At 31.6% G+C, this 14075-nt stretch overlaps 3 protein-coding genes across 3 annotated transcripts in view; 2 read left to right on the top strand and 1 right to left on the bottom strand.

Annotated features, from left to right (window-relative positions):
• Positions 1 to 343, bottom strand: part of LOC105621878 (40S ribosomal protein S9) — a 3207-nt gene extending 2864 nt beyond the window's left edge. Inside the window, exon 1 of the mRNA XM_012203317.1 lies at positions 304 to 343. The gene's annotated coding sequence lies outside the window, so the exon portion shown is untranslated. The remainder of the gene's footprint in view (positions 1 to 303) is intronic.
• A 1510-nt stretch (positions 344 to 1853) lies between these two features.
• Positions 1854 to 4683, top strand: LOC105621877 (ubiquitin thioesterase OTU1). The gene is made up of 4 exons (XM_012203316.1): positions 1854 to 2096; positions 2982 to 3138; positions 3657 to 3973; positions 4191 to 4683. The coding sequence occupies exons 1-4, from the start codon at positions 1854 to 1856 to the stop codon at positions 4407 to 4409; spliced, it is 936 nt and encodes a 311-aa protein (XP_012058706.1). The 3' UTR covers positions 4410 to 4683.
• A 2593-nt stretch (positions 4684 to 7276) lies between these two features.
• LOC105621935 (protein LMBR1L) overlaps positions 7277 to 14075 on the top strand; it is an 11349-nt gene continuing 4550 nt past the window's right edge. The window contains exon 1 of the mRNA XM_012203372.1: positions 7277 to 7418. Coding sequence (XP_012058762.1) covers positions 7277 to 7418 — 142 coding nt within the window. The remainder of the gene's footprint in view (positions 7419 to 14075) is intronic.

Genomic DNA, 14075 nt, shown 5'->3' with positions numbered 1-14075 from the left:
TACCTAGTAAGTATAATTATTATATATATATATATATATATATATATATATATATATATATATATATAAACGGAGATATCTACAGAGAATGAGAAACGGATTTTGAATTCGATAATTCCACAAATAAAAGTAACTGCCACGTGTTAACAAGGGGCGGAAAAAAAGAACACGTGGTCACGAAAATATTTCGAAATTAAAATCAAGCGTTGAGAAAAATAGAAACCAACTTCGCTACGATTATCACGATCGAATATATTATTCGAGATGCAAACAATGCAATCATTTATGGAAATTATTACTTACTTATAACAGCGCGAAGAAAGACAACCCTTCACCGAGACAAAAGCGACGAAAATGGCCGAATGGTCGAACGCACCTAAAAACCGGATATTATCGATGTTGAAAAAGGAAGAGAAGGGAGACAATGTCGCCAACACATATCGATTCTATCGATCTAGGGTCTCACACGGCATGAAATATCTATATGAAGCTGGCTGCGTTCAGCGACTCAACAGTTGAGTGAGCTATTGGCCTAATTTCCATCGAGGATTTAATTTGGATCAGAATGTAAAAACCAACCAATTACAGTCGAGTATTCCCCAGTCGAACGACAGGGGAATGACAGTCGACTGTAGTTGGTTGGTTCTTCTGATCCAGATTGAACCCTCGGTGGAAATTAGGCCATTGATATATTCTTCCAGATCTAAAATGCTGATAGGATGATCTAAAAGAATACACCAATAACAGCGAGCTTCCACTTAACTGTTGAGTCCACTAAACGCAGCCAATAGCAGCGAACGCTCACTCAACTGTTGAAATATACAATATGATAATGAAATATGCCAATTAAATGCAAGAACTCACCGAGCACTTAGTAAGCAGTCGTGCTTCTAGATGCACCCATTGGCTGCGTTTAGCAAAAAAAGTAGCTTTGCAACTATTGTAAAATTCTTTAATATGAATATACTTTAAAATAAATATGTATTCAAGAAAAAGTTCTTGAAATATTAATTCTTTTTTTTGTAATATTTGCACAATATTTTTGTAAAATATTTCAATGTAATATTTTAAATTGTTTTACTAAAATGTTTACAAAATTGTTTACAAAATATTTTTGAAATATTTTATTGATGAATATTTTTGAAATATTATATTTTTGTAAGACAAAATATTACATTGAAATATTTTATAAAAATATTACATTTAAAATATTGCATTAAAATTATATTTTACGAGAATATTATGCAAATATGACAAGGAAAAGAATTAATAAATTAATATTTCAAGAACTTTTTCTTGGACAAATTTATTTTAGAAAAAAAACGCTAGAAAAAAGATAAGAAATTGATTACAAATGCTAAAGAATTATAATTAAAAAAAAAACTTCAATTAATTGTTTGATTGACACAAACAGATTCGCCATAAAATTCGATCATTAATAAAATTTAAAAAATCTCAAATTGAAGTTGGCTATATTAATTTTTATTTTTCCCTCTTTTTCTCGCAATTTGAATATATCCGATTTTCTTGTTGCGCTCTGCGATACCATGCAATACGCGACAACTTCATGTTGCTCCACTCGCATTCCAATATTCCATTCGTGATTCGTGATTCGCGAAACGGAGTGGAGTGTGATGGCTAGTCGCTAGCTGTTTTGTTGTTATCGTTTATCGTGGTAACGATGCAGAATCGCGTGCGTACGTGATTGATTGCTCCGACCGTGACAACGACGACGACGACGACGGCGAGAGCAAAGGTGCCGCGAAGGCACGGACGAAACAGCTGATTGGCGGAGATTCGCGTCGTCCGAGTCCGGATCACGGCCGTCTCTAGTAGGAAACGGACCGACGGTCATGGCGGGTTTCGTGCTCCGGGTGAAGACTAAATCGGGTCAAAAGGTCGTCTATGGTCTAACGGCCCATGATAAGGTTTCTCAGCTGAAAGCGAAGCTCGTCGAGCTTACCGGCGTTCCAGCAGCTGCTCTCCAGATCCTCGGCGGCTTCCCACCGAAGCCCATCGACCTGGACACATCTAATGCCACGATCGAGGGCGTCGGGATTATCTCTGGAGATACCCTTATCGTTGAGGAGAAACAGGTTTGTCTTATCTCCTGGAAGCTGGGAGTCGATTGTGTGTTCTTGAAATGAAGTGAAAATTACAATAGTGAATATATAGAATATTTATTTTATTAATATTAATATTAATTTTATTAGTCAACACCTAGTAAATTTGTTCACTTTTTTTGTGATTTTTGTCTCGTTTCAAAATTCACATTCGACCTGAGAGTACAGAAAATGGTATTAAAAAGCATGTGGCTTTCTTCTTTTTACGCTAGGGGTTTTTCACAAGTTTCTCCATTTAATGATTCATTTTGGATTTGAAGCATTTTCCATGGTAAACTTTAATTGTTTTATTTTCAGGTTTAGGTTTAGGTTTCAAGGTAACATTATTACTGATATTTCGTCTATTGTTTTTGCAATCTCCTATGTTGTATCTTATCCGCTGTGAATACAGCGGAAGAATTATTATTATTATTATTATGTATTATTAAACAGACTCTTACATAAAGCATAATGCATAGTGCATAAGGGAATCAATCAATCGAAATTCTTCTTTTCTAATGAATGGAAGGAAAAGAAAGATTTTGATTAGTTGATTCGCTTATACACTATGCATTATGCAAAAATCTGTGCTGCAGCTTTGTGTCATAAAACTGTAATATAAATACACAATAACATGAAGCTTTTTAAATCCTTTTCAAGACATGAGATAGAGATACAGAATATAATGCCGAAATTAAAATTTGTGCATGAGAGTCATAAACTGGAACTTTATTTGTGCCAATCTCTGTTTAAGATCTCAAACATGTATCAAATAATTTAATTTTTGTAACATTAAAGTGGTTTGTTTATTTATTTTGCTCAAAGCTAATTCAATGTTGAAAGCTAAGAGAAGAATCTCTATGTGAATGTCACATGCAGATCGTGTTCAATAGACATGAGCAAAGACTGGATAATCTTGGGAGATCCCATATCGTCGACCAGGAGAACTTTGCCAATATTCCAGGCGTTCTGATGAGGAAAGTAGTACCTGCGGACAATTCCTGTCTTTTTACCAGCGTAGGTTATGTCTTGAATGGTGAGCAACACTTATAAATAAAATTAGAACATTTTGCAATTTATTAGAGATAATATATATCCCTATACATAATATATGTTCAAATAATTTTCTTAAATTTTAAAATACAGAAATGTATTAAGAAAATATAGTTTGTATAATTTTAACGCGAAGTACCAACGTTTCTTACTAAAAAGACCAAGCAAGTAAATTATTAAAATATTATGAAAATAAAGACACTGATAAAAAATATTTTATCAAGAACATAATTATTGATAAGTCAAACAATTTCAAAATCTTGTCTTTTACGTAAGAAATATAATATTAATTTAAAAAATACAGAAACGGAGTTAGTAATGATCATTTAATACTTCTAGTTTTAAACTTATAAAACAAATATCACGCTTTTAAGAATCATGAATTAAATAGACACTTAAGAATATTAAGGCTAAATTAAAATTTTATACATTTCAAAATAATAAGAGAGAAAAAAATAAATGTTAAACTCAACAAAGTTGTAATAATTTATGTTTCTTCAGGAAAAGTCGACACTACTTGCGCTAGTTTTATGAGGGAGATTATAGCAAACGCAGTAGCGGCAGATCCAAATGAATACTCCGAGGCATTTCTGGGCAGACCCAATGCTGAATATTGTGAATGGATTCTCAAGCCTGATGCCTGGGGTGGCGCCATCGAACTGTCGATCCTATCTAAATTTTATGGTTTGGAGATTGCGGTGATCGACAGTATTAACGCGATCATCAATAGGTTTGGCGAAGATCAACGTTATGCTCAACGAGTCTTTCTCATATTTGATGGGATCCACTATGATCCTCTCTATCTGGAACCGCTTAATGTAAATTTCTATCAATATTTAAAAATTTTCTGTAATCTCAACTTCTATATATTTTGATCTATAATCTCAACCTCTATATATATCACATCAAAATGAAAAAAATCAAGTAATTTATTTCTTTTTTTGGATATTTATTTAGAAAGATTTAACATAGAATTCTATGCCTTTTGCAAACTTTATAGTTTCGATTAACGTTTTAATATATTTTCTTTATCAGGGTGGCAGTATTCAAACAATCTTTTCCATCGAGGATGAGAGGATGTTGCTGGAGGCTGCTCAGCTCGCGAAAGAGGCAAGATCGAGTCGTCAGTTCACGGATGTTCAAAAATTCACACTAATATGCATTGACTGCAAAATCATGTTAAATGGACAAGCAGCGGCTCAGCAACACGCCAAGGATACCGGTCACAAGAATTTCGGCGAAGTAGCAGCATAGCCTTGTACAGCAGCAGCTCTTATGATCTAACTGATCCAACTCTTCGGTGACTATCCTTGACTCTAAACAGTATAGGATGATATTTTGCAATTGTTCTCTTCGGTTGAATTCGAAAATTTCGGTTTCTATCTATTTAGTCTTGTAGTATGCAATTGTAATTTAAATCCAAGCAATTGCTTATTATTACAAATTCTTTGTACTAAAGAATTCTAACAATAGGGAAATTCTGTGCTTGAGGAACATGTGTGTGATATTTTTATAAATTATATTCGCAAATTAATATTATTGTATAATTATATATTCTAGGTTTATTAGTAATTATTATATTTTAACTGAGGAATTATTTTTTATTGATATTCTGAATCATATTTATATACAATATATTGTTATATTTATGCTAGAGCAAAATTGTTACATTTGTGGTTGGAACAAAATTACTCTTGTTGCTTTCAGAATATTTTATACTGTTTAGGACTGAAGGATTGCCATTTTGCAGCAAGAGAAAAAAAAAGAGAGAGAACTAATATCTTTTTCTACTCGAACGAGGCGCTTGCAAATAATAGTAACATTATCATTAATGCGAATTCGTTTGCAATAAGGATTGTTAATGCGCATAATACACAAGTTACTGATTTTGATTAAACATTGTTCATTATCGATATCTGCAATCCCAAATCGAGCACAAAAAACATGCATTTGATCTCCTTGAATCTTTACATTTGATTAAAAATTGTTTAAATTTTTTTTAACATATAAAGTTTTTAGAAAATTGCTTTTTTTCCAGAAAACATGTTAAATAATTTAATCCTTTTAAAGGTTATCGTGACAATAAAAAATATATAGTTAAAAGGATTAAATTATTTATTAACTGAAAATACGTAAACTCCGATTTGCATTTAATTGTTCCAGTATTGCATTAGTTTTCCTAGCTGAAAAACATTATAAATCAATCGCATTGTGCGCAAATGTAATTTTGTTCCGTAAAAGCTGCATTTGCGCACAATTCGATTAATTAATCGACGAATTAAACTTTTGCCTAATTAATTTATACATTAGTAGAAATGGATAATAATGATACAAATGCTTTGAAGCATTTTTGATTGGTCAATCGAAATGGCCAAATGACTTCGAAGTGTTAATTGGAAGGCACGTCGTCCTAGCTAATGGCTACTAGAGAATCCTTCCCTCAAGGGAAGAAAATAGCAAATTGCATCACATGACCTATTTCCTCTGATTAAAGCAATATAATGTAGGTATTCGCATCCGCCATTTTTAATCCTTTCCCCACTCTTTGTTCTCTCTTCAATCTTAGTTTAATGGCAGAATGGAGAGAGAGAGAGAGAGAGAGAGAGAGAGAGAGAGAGAGAAGAAGAGAAAGAGAGTGAGAAAAGGACTAAAAAATGGTGAATGCAAATACTCATATTATAGTGTCTTACTCTGATTGGACGCGGGCATCAAAGCTCTCCATAGGCATAAAAAAAATTGGAGAAGACTGGTCACGCGACTCTCGAGTTGATTGGACGTGTCATTCACGTGATGCATTTGCCACTCTCCCTTTGAGGCTCTTTAATGGCTTTCACAACAGAAAAAGTAACTTTGCAACTATTGTAAAATTCTTGAATATGGTTTATACATTTAGATTCAGTGAGAAACTAAGAACAAGACCAATCAGAATTACAGAATTTTAAGCGGTGGCACAAGATGCTTGTTTTCTTGCTGGATTTTAATCTTGCCACCGTATTGGCTGCGATATTGTCAATACCAATTTTAAATCTGAAAGAATACATCAATGGCCTAGCTTCCACCGAAAGTTTAAATCGGATCAGATATGTAAGAACCAATCACAGTTCTGTTAAGAAGAGTTAATTAAACACAATAGACACAGGCAACAGGGAATAACGAGCCGTCCAATCAGAATTCTGATATGTAAGTTCGACAGTATATCCCAGAGTTCTGATTGGATAACTCGTTATTCTCTGTTTCCTGTGCGTATTCTATTTAAGCCTTTACAATCGAACGACAGGGGAATGCTCGACTGGGGATCGATTCTATATCTTGAAATGAGGTGAAAATTATGAAAATGAGAATTTACTAGAATACTGATTATTTCATTGGTCAACACCTAGATAAATTTGTTCACTTTTGTAATTTTCACCTTGTTTAAAGATACAGAATCGACCTTTTGTAATTGGTTGGTTCGTACATTCAGGGGCTCGATTCTTCAAAAGTGAAATTTACTGGGTATTGACCAATTAAATTATCAATATTTTAGTAAATTCGCTCACTTTTGTAATTTTCACCTCATTTCAAGATACAAAATCAATTCCCTGATCCGGTTTAAATCATCTCGGTGGAAATTAGACCAATAGCAGCAAGCGCTCACTCAACTGTTGAGTCCAATTTGCTGAACGCAACCAATGACATCTTTCGTTTCTAGAATGAACAACATTTTTCATGGATCTCTTTTTGCGAAGAGCTGAGGAACGCAGTTGTGGCGCTCCAAGCGGAGTCAAGAAACTCAATCGGAGTATTCCTTTGAAGGTTAACTTCGAGTTTGTCAAACGGTTTGACTGGCTTGACAATCAGTTCTGATCAGTTCGTTAACAGCCTTGGTTGTTGGTCGATCGGTCGGTCGATCGTTCGTCATGCCTATCGCCGTGCGAATACATTAACTCGTTGTTACACCCTCACGTACACACACCCGTCGCAGAGACCAAGCCGGGTGGGATTCACCTCGACCAATCTCGACGTTTCTCACGTCGCACGAAAGTGCCGTCCACCAGGGTATGTCATCGCGGGGCCGTGCAATACGGTAAAATGTTGCCGCCGCTGGCCGATCGAGATCATTCGTTGACAACCAGGTGAAGATGGAAGATGACGCTGACCTCAGGGAACAATTGTTTCTCAACACCGTGCGCGAGAATATAGTGAGTAACATCGCAAATAGTCCCCTGAGTGTTGAAAACGCCCGTCCTCGCAGAGCTGCACGGTCGAGTTTCCCGCGTCATCGTGCGTGCAAAAAAAAAAATCTCCGTAGGCACACAATACTGAGCTCCAAGTGTGGTGCTTTATGTGGGAATCCCACGGAGATTCACGCCTTTCTCACTGTCGTCACAATTGATCCCTCTGGAATTTCCACGAAGAATTGAATGTTTAATATTCATTTCTACCAACGTGAATTAACTCCTATCTAGATAGTTCAATTTATTCATCTTTCTAGATCTAAAAATTAAATTTAATTAATTTGTCATCATCAATGTAGATTAACTTTAATCTTGATTTTTAATCTATCTTTTTCCCAAGGTTGGGGATCGTAACTAGTTAAAAGTTAAAAAAAAATTAAAAAGTTAATAATTTTTAACTCAACTTAGTTAATTTTAAACTTTAATTTATCAACTTTTTTTAAATTAACAATTTTTCTATCTCTCTTAATACTAATATTTTTTTTGTTCTATAAAGTCTTAAATATTAGAGAATTAATTTAGAAACAGTTCAATGATTTCATGATGAGAGATCTATAATAAGAGTTACACCATACGGTAGGCAGTTTTTATTGACTTCGGTTTTGTCAATTCCCGTTTATATTTGAATCGCACTAATTTTAGATATCATAAACATTATATTTCAGCAACATAAATAAAATGAAATGAAGATAGCTTAGATGAAAAGCTTTGTTGTAGAACACTATTGTACACCCACTTATTTTCTATATTTTTACATATATTTTTTGTAACAAATATCAAGTTGATGTAGTCATAAACATGCATGAGCAGTCATTTAAGAAGTTAAAGAAAGTTAGATAATGGTTAAAGAAAGAGAAATAATGCAAACATATATCCTTCTCTCTCGCCAGATTTTAATAAAAACCTTACTGGTCACCTGGTGTGACTCTTATTATATATAAGTAACTTATATGCGATTATAAAATTAAATTTACCTAATAATCTATATTTGTAAGTGTTATTTAAAGTAATCTCATTTTAAGAAAAATTAGGATTCTGATCTCAAAAATGATTTTTTTTTAAATTAATTTTTTTTTAAACTTAAGTTAATTCAATCTTAACTTTTATTATTAAGTTAATTCTTTATTCACTTCTAACTTTTAACTTAATTTTATTAATTTTATAAGCCATTAACTTTAACTTAATTTAGTTTAAAATAACATTAACTTACCTAACCCTGCTGAGTTTTTTCAGACCTAAAAATAAATTGGAATCCTGTTTTTATCAAGATTAATCTCGATTCAATTTACTCTTTATCCTTTTTATAATTCTTGAAACTGAAATTCTAGAAAAATAAGTTGTGAACCGAAATTGATCTAACATTGCTGGACAATGTCCAAGATTAAAATTAATCTATCAACGTAGTAACTTTAATCTTGATCTAATTACTTGTATCTTCTTTAATTCCAAGAATTAGAAAGAGATAAAGAGTAAATTTACCAGAGATTAAAGTTAATCTATATTAATAGAAATGGATCCAAAAGAAATCAAGAATTCAACTTACATCTTTTCTTAATTCTTAAACAGAATTTCTTAATTCTTAAGAAAAGATAATTAGAAGACTAGAAGTTAAAAATTAAGTTAATCTACATTGGTAGAAATGTACCTAAGATAAAGAATTCAACTTATTCCTGTTTTCTACCATTGTAGTTTAATTTTAATCTCTCAAACTAATTCTTGATCTTTTTTTAGTTTTCTAAAAAAGATGAAGAATAGATTGAACCGAGATTAAAGTTAATCTACATTGGCAGAAATAGACATAAATGTTGCATCCGCTTGTAGATTCTATGATCAACTCATTGGTCACAAAATCGCAATTTTCCACATCATTGGCACGCAAAACTAAGCTTTAAGTTTAACTGGGATCGTCTATTATGGAATTTAATTTCTAATTTGCTTAAAAATGAACTTGTAATTAGAACATGAGAACAATTAAACGACAAGATCATCGCCTACTCGATGAATTGAGGTTGCAACTTCATTTTTAATTACTCAATTGCGAAAACGTGCCTTATCATTCATGATAACGTTAGCTACGACTGTAACCGTCGGAAACTCCGACAATTCCACGCTGTTTGCCGACGTGGATCGACAAACGGAGCCTACTTGTTTATTTATCTTAACGGGACAAATATCCGTTCGTCCTCGATTAATCGTGGCCGATGCGAGATTTAAAACTTTCAACTAAAGATTTTAAAAAATTCAAGTTTGCAAAAGCATGTATTTACAAGCGAAGATCCTCCCTCTCCCTCAAATTAATTTTATTTTAGCAACAGCTGTGAAATATTGCCAAAGAAAAAGATGATGTTCCTCTCCCTTTCTTCCATAAAATGTTCTCTGTTTGTCTCTCTTTCTCCGCAGTTTTATAAATAAGATGCTCAACGAGCATTCTTTGTTTAGCGCGAGGCATCGTTTGCTTATTAATCTTTCGTCATTTATTTTAGTCTCGGTTGTAATATCGCCACTTGTGAATAACGTGGATTTACATCCATATCTAGCAATCTACAGGGTGTCCCACGAAAAGTTGTTGAAACTAATTCAACTGTCATTTTGAAACTGTTTAAGGAAAAGTAAAATATCTTTTAATGGAAGATATTTGACATTTTTATTTATACATAAAATGAAGACGAATATTGTATCATTTAATAAAGATTTATAAAAATATTGCCAATTTTAATGTTATATATTTTTAAAATGTTTTTTAATATCAAATTTTTTTAAATTTACAAAATATATATACATATAAGATTAAGAGCAGCAACATTTCAAAAATATGTAATATTAAGATTGACAGTGTTTAGCATTTTTATAAATGTTAAAAATATTTCCGATCGTCGCTTTATCTTAAAATAAAACTGTCAAATGTTTCTTATTGAAAAATATATTTTTTTTGTTCCTTACATGTACATTTACAAATAACTTATTAGTTTCAGCAATTTCACATGGGACATCCTATGGATTAATTCTAATTTCGATTTAATTTATGTTTTTTTTAAATCTCTTATCTGGAATTTTGAATAAAATACCTGGAAAATCCCGTAAATTCTCATGAAACTTTTTTAAGATTTCAATAAAACGCATTTTAATTTTTATGATCATTTCTACGAATGTAAATGAACTTTGATCTCGGTTTGATTATTCTGTCTTTCTAATTTTTAGAAAACGATAAAAAATTTAAACTGCTCATACAGCGCAGAAGTTTGCAACGACATTTCTGTATAATTTACAATGTTAAGTACTGTTATATTGCTGTAATGTTGTTAAAATGATCTGATGGATTGTGTATCTTGAAACTAGGTGAAAATTAATAATTATACAAGTGAGCAAAGAATATTATAAGGATATTTATAATTTTTTTAACAGTATCGTGGCATACATGTATTTTGAATTAATTGTACTAATGTAATTATTTTCATCTATTTAAATATATTATTTAAATATATTATTTCTATGTCACCTGTTTAAAAAGCGAAATAAGCCACAATACGATTAAATTGCGTTGCAATCATACGAGCCTATTCATTTTAATTTATAATTTTATTTTCATCTCATTTTACAATATATATAATCCACTTCCTGTGAGATTAAACAATAATTTATATTGATAGAAAAATGGATATTAGACCTAGAGAAAGATAAAAATTAAATCGAGATCAAAGTTAATCTATATTAATAGAAATTGACATTAATCGCAGAAGAATCTGATGGAGAAATTTGACTTTGAATTCACGATTTGAATTCGTGGATGAAAAGGTAATTCACTGGACCTGAGGCGTTTCGTATATCGAGCTTAAATCTCTAGCTTTCCTTCTCGTCCTGCTCTTTCTCGGCGCCCGTAAGCTCGAAAACTAGCGGGAATGCGTGAACGGAAGAATTTCAATCGTCGGTGACGTCTGGCACCGAGTACATTCACCCGGCGTTGAATGCATCTTGTAAATCGTTGTCGCGAAGGAAGCCCGGCGAACGTGGACAACGTCTTCGTTTTGCGATTCCTCACGATGCTCCAAGAAACCGGTCGCTTCGTCGAGAATCCTGAACGAAGAAGCCGAAATAATAGAATCGAGATCGGAGATCTTTATACAGAAAAAAAAGAAATATCAAAGAAATGCTTTATAAAAAGAAGTATAAAAAGAAAAAAATGTAAGATGTAAGAACAAAGTCTAAAGCATAGAAGAAATATAAAGTACAAAGTATGAAATATAATAATAATAACAATAATAATGTAAAATATAAACAATAATAAATAGAAGATGGACGAAAACGAGTGAATAATATATTTAATAATAAAAATCCTTTGCAACGAGTATGTAACTAATGTCCGTTTCTATTAATCCGTATTTTTTATGTGTAATTAATTTTAATGTTAGAGTTTAACTAACTCTTTATCTTTTTCTAACAAGAAAACATACTACATTACAAGAGTAATATCAACAAATTCATATTACTAGTTGAAAAATCATGTTTAATAGATATTTTAAATGATCAAATCTTGGGATCCTATGATCAACTGATTTGATTTATACTTTGCCTCGGTGGATTTAAAGTTTTTGGGTATCTATTGTCAAAAACAGAATTTAAAAAGGTTAAACTGAGAAATCTTGCAGTTGAATAATGCAGTCGGATGGACGGACAAACATTAAAATTATAAAGTAGTTTGCTACGCCTACTTAATAAAAGAAAGAATCCTAAAATATATTGGCATGATCGAAGAGGTTCGTGGAACTTTCAATAACTAAAATATAAAATAGAAGTATCGAATATGAGAAAAGAGTATGTAAAAATAACAAGTATAAATTATGAAAAATGCGCTTCTTTCAAGATCTTAAATAAAGGGAAAGCAACATTTAAAAAAAGAAAAAGAAAAAAACGTTAGGAAGTAATTAGGGAAATATTAGGAAAAAATTGGGAAAATATTAGGAAAAGATTAGACGACTTTCATGATAGTGATTGTCTCAATTATCTATGATTGATATGATTATCTATGATGAAAACTTATAAGATAAAATAAAAACTTCTACTTGTTGTTAACTAGATAAAACATGAGTTTACCTAATAGTTTTTTGATAACATATACTTATCGACTTTTACCTCTTTGGAAAGTATTGTGAAAGCACGTTCCACTTCCTTTTCGCGACCCGCCTGGTAATCCAATTGCTTCGCTTCCGCATTTAGTTGATCAATCCGGAAGCTGTCACGTGCAATGAAAAAGCAAGAAAGAGGATAAAAATTACGAAATGCAGACGATAAAGTCATGATCAATGTTCAAACTGCGCACAGATTTGTACACGAACGAGATAAAGCGTCCACGAGTTGAAACTTCAAAGAGCAACTTAATATAATCAAATTCCTGATTCCGTCAAGCGCATCATAAAATGATGTATTATCATCTTATCTTTATTTAACATTCGGTGAACAACAAGGGATAAAAATGAAATAATATATCATCATTTACGGGGCACAGTTAGTGAGAAAAAAATGAGGGGTATTAGTATGAAATTCGCGTGATTTTTCAGAGACCGAGAAAAAGTTACATCTTTTCTACATTCCTATCTATTCGATATTTTGTTATTAAATAAAACATCGGACAGGAATAATAGTTTTTTGAATAACAGTTATTTTATCGATATATTTTATTCGATGTTTTAAATAACAGTTATTTTATCATGAAGTTTAATTTTTTTTTTCCTTTACTTCCATGTAAATTAAATACGCAGGAAACGACAGCGACAGAATTAAATTAGTGCTCGAAACAAAAGAAAAGAATGCATTCCAGGAAAAGATATTTCTTTCACAGAAATATAATAAAAAAAAATATTAATTAATGATATTAAATATATTAAATATTAATTTAATGTAAACATATCGTTCATTTGCTACAATGACAACTCAAAAGTTGCAAAAAAGCAAAAACTGTATTTAATATTTAATATTTAAAATTAATTGTATTTTAAAATTAATATTACCACACATATAGTTTAATTCAAAACGCTCAAACTTTCTGGAAAATTTTATTTTTTAATTGTATCGTAATAGCGAATGAGCGATATATACAGTATATATGTTTATTACAAATATAAATAGATTATGTGATATGTATGTTTACAAACGAATGAAACATAATTACTAAAATGCCAGTAAAATAAGAATATATGTACAGTATAACTCTTAAACATTTATATAAATAATATTAATTCTTACAGAGAAAATGTATTTCTCTATTTCAAGTAATACTTTTCGTATTGCAAAATTGTCGGTAATTCTATCAAAATTTATATCTACATATATATTTTATTTAATACACAGGCTCGATTGTAAATATATAAGTGGGTAATAATTACCATTAGCGTACGAATTAAAGTACATATAAGTTTATATTGCTATTCTTCCCCCTTCAATTTTTTTACATGAAGCAAATACTCGTTCGCCACACCTAGTTCTGACTAGGTACATTGGACTCGCAGAAGATCGGTTCTATCTCACTTTCATCCGTCCTATTCTCGGCAAGAGGCCGTTGCCAGCAACGATGCTGAAAATGTCACGCGTACATGGCTATCCATCTGTAATTATACAGACTTCGTTTTTGCATCCCGGGCAAATTAGTAGTTGTTGATTTTATATATATATATATATATATATATATATATATATATATATATATACACAC

This window comes from Atta cephalotes, assembly GCF_000143395.1.
Source record: "Atta cephalotes unplaced genomic scaffold scaffold00038, whole genome shotgun sequence".
NCBI lineage: Eukaryota > Metazoa > Arthropoda > Insecta > Hymenoptera > Formicidae > Atta > Atta cephalotes.
This window is presented reverse-complemented; position numbering and strand designations above follow the sequence as displayed.

What these genes read in the sequence shown, in the direction of transcription:
- LOC105621877 (XM_012203316.1), top strand. Translation starts at nt 1,854, where the DNA reads ATGGCGGGTTTCGTGCTCCGGGTGAAGACTAAATCGGGTCAAAAGGTC. An exon ending in TTATCGTTGAGGAGAAACAG is followed by an intron (nt 2,097 to 2,981) that starts GTTTGTCTTATC and finishes TGTCACATGCAG; the next exon opens with ATCGTGTTCAATAGACATGA. An exon ending in CGTAGGTTATGTCTTGAATG is followed by an intron (nt 3,139 to 3,656) that starts GTGAGCAACACT and finishes ATGTTTCTTCAG; the next exon opens with GAAAAGTCGACACTACTTGC.